The sequence below is a fragment of the Papilio xuthus genome, unplaced genomic scaffold, assembly GCF_000836235.2.
Source record: "Papilio xuthus unplaced genomic scaffold, Pxut_1.1 DF827135.1, whole genome shotgun sequence".
NCBI classification, from domain to species: Eukaryota; Metazoa; Arthropoda; class Insecta; order Lepidoptera; family Papilionidae; genus Papilio; species Papilio xuthus.
In genome coordinates this window covers 2,945-5,669 of record NW_013531514.1, presented here as the reverse complement: position 1 = coordinate 5,669, position 2,725 = coordinate 2,945, and the positions used below count along the sequence as shown (strand labels likewise).

The window sequence follows — 2,725 nt, the reverse complement described above, 5'->3', positions numbered from 1 at the left end:
GGTGTATGGCGGCCTTCATGGCTCGCGGCGCGGCAGGGTTGGTCAACCCGGCCACCCTGTCGGGCGTAAGGTCGAGGACGTGCAGCAGCACGCTAAACTGCTGAGGACTTCGGTCGGTGGACGGCAACCTGCAAGGTTGCGCTTATTTGTCGGGGACCTCACCCTGCTTCGAAAAGGCGGTTTCCGGTGTCCGACAACACCGGACCAACCCAGCATGATGGCAAGTTTTAAGACGAATTTACCCCAGGAGGGTACCACCAGCTCCGCTGGTGGAGAATCCCTCCCCGAGGCCACTTTGGCCTCGGGCTGCCCCTCGTACTCTGGGGGGGGCAAAAACTGCTTTGACTGCACGACGACTTTGGCTTTGGATACGGTTACAGATGCACGCGATGTGGAAGTGACGGGGAGCGGTGTAGATGAGGAAATGGAGCTGGACACGGAGCTCATGCTGAGCGAGGACTCAACATCTATGTCCGAAACCAGCCGCCGGGCTAGTCCGATGCCCAGGAAGAGAAGAGGACGTCCGCCCACCACGGGCCACTATGTCGGCCTGGCCAAGGCCAAGCTGGCACTCGTCGAGGCCGAACGTGAAGAGGAGCGGAGGAGAGCGGAGGCAGAAGTTGTCGCTGCCTCTCGCGCGGCTCGGGCTAGAGCCCAAGCCCACAGGCTGTCGGAGTCGGTCACTGAGGACGAGGAGTTTCAGGCGGCCGACTCCCTCAGCCAGAGTATCAAGGAAAACGTGGAGGTCATTAAGAAAGTGGCTACCACCTCCAAGAATCTAAAAGGCGGATACGTGCGAGCCTTGAAGGACGCAGCAGAAGAAATCTCGAAGATGACGAAAGCTCTGCAAAACAGAAGCATCACGGAAGAGACCAAGGGCCTGCAGGCGGATAACGCCCGCCTGCGAGCGGAAGTAGCTCAGCTGCGCAAGGAGGTGGCTGAGATGAAGACTCACCTCCTAACATCAAACACGAGGACAGAAGCTGCCGTTGAGATCAGACAGCCAGAACCACAACGGCAGCAGCCAAGCGACAACGAGGAGTTAGTGCGCACTATCTTATGCCAAGTTGGCACTATGATTAACGCCCGATTCGAGGCATTGCAGGATCGTCTCCTACCGGAGAAGCGCCTTCGTCCCCCGCTGGCGGCGGACAACAGGCCCGAGTCGGAAGGCAGCGGTGCACCGGCAGCCCCAAAAGCCCCAGGCCTGGCTAAGAGCGGACAAACCTCGGACAAAGTTTCAGGCAAAACCGCGGGTAAAACCTCGAGCAAAGCCTCGGGTAAACCTGCTAAGGAGAGAACGACGGAGCCCCAGGCCCGACCCCAGACAGCGGCGACGGCGGCTGAGCCTGATGACCAAAACCAGCCCCAAGAGCTACCCTGGAGCACGGTGGTCAGGAAAGGGAGGAAGCAGAAGAAGAAGGAGCGGCCACGTGTATTCACCAACACTGAGCTAGGAAGAGGAGCGCCAAGAACATCAAGAGCGCCAGCGCGAGCACCAGCGCCAACAGAGAGTGCACCCAAGACCGCCGCGGTAGTGGTCACCATCACCCCTGAGGCCATGGCAAATGGTCTGACATACGACGCGGTTATTGCGGAGGCTAAAGCCAAAATAAGATTGCAAGACCTGGGCATAGCAACCGGGGTACGCTTCCGGGTGTGTGCCACAGGAGCGCGGAGGTTTGAAGTCCTGGGCACGGACAACGGTCCGCAAGCTGATGCCCTAGCTGAAAGGCTAACGCAAGTCTTCAGCGGAGACTTGGTCCGTATCTCTAGGCCGGCTAAGACGACGGAGATAAAAATATCGGGGCTGGACGACTCGGCAACCGTAGAAGAAGTTCTGGCGACGGTTGCCGAAACAGGAGGATGTCTGAAGGATAGCCTCAAATGTAGTGGCGTAGTCAGAGACAGATTTGGAGTGGGACACGCCTGGGTTGAGTGCGAGGTACCAACTGCGAAGCGGGTGGCTGCAGCAGGCCGGCTAACTATATCCTGGGTGTCGGCAACCGTCACGCTGCTTGAGCCTCGACCTCTGCGCTGCTACCGCTGCCTGCAAAAGGGGCACGTCAGAGCGCAGTGCACCGCGGAAGTCGACAGGAGCAAGCAGTGCTTCCGCTGTGGTGCAGAGGGCCACAACTTCAAGGGATGCACAGCCAAACCGCAATGTTCCATCTGCGCTGCGGCCAAAATACCAGCGGACCACAGATTAGGAGGCAAAGGCTGTACTGCACCAGCCCCCAAAATCACCAGAGGAAGGAAGACGCAGCCTCAACCAGCACAACAGGCTCCAGAAGAAGTCGCTATGGAGACGGAGGAAGTCGGCTTTAGAAATGGCTCTGCACCTTCTACAAGCAAACGTTAACCACTGCGCTCGGGCTCAAGACCTGCTCTTACAGAGCATGGCTGAGTGGTCGACGCAGGTGGCTGTGGTGTCTGAGCCATACTTTGTCCCCAACAGGGATGATTGGCTAGGTGATGAAGATAACATCGTAGCGCTCATCGTGCCCCGGACCGCGAGATCTCCGTCTATTGACGGGGTTCAAAAGGGCCGTGGGTACGTGAGTGCTACTGTTGGCGAAACCATGGTCGTCGGGGTATACTGCGCTCCCAGCAAAAGCCTCGCAGAGTTCGAGGGTCTTCTCGATCGCATCGGAACCCTCATTGGCAGAAATCTCCCCCATTCCGTGCTGGTAATGGGGGATTTCAATGCCAAGAGCTCTGCGTG

The 2,725-nt window shown here is 58.5% G+C and overlaps 1 protein-coding gene across 1 annotated transcript; it reads left to right on the top strand.

Moving 5' to 3' along the window:
• The first annotated feature begins 217 nt into the window (after window positions 1–217).
• On the top strand, window positions 218–2,362 carry LOC106119588 (uncharacterized). Its single transcript, XM_013314630.1, has one exon. It carries the CDS (start codon window positions 218–220, stop codon window positions 2,360–2,362), a length of 2,145 nt encoding a protein of 714 aa, XP_013170084.1.
• Window positions 2,363–2,725: the final 363 nt, after the last annotated feature.

Coding starts and splice junctions, on each gene's coding strand:
- LOC106119588 (XM_013314630.1), top strand. CDS start 218: ATGGCAAGTTTTAAGACGAATTTACCCCAGGAGGGTACCACCAGCTCC.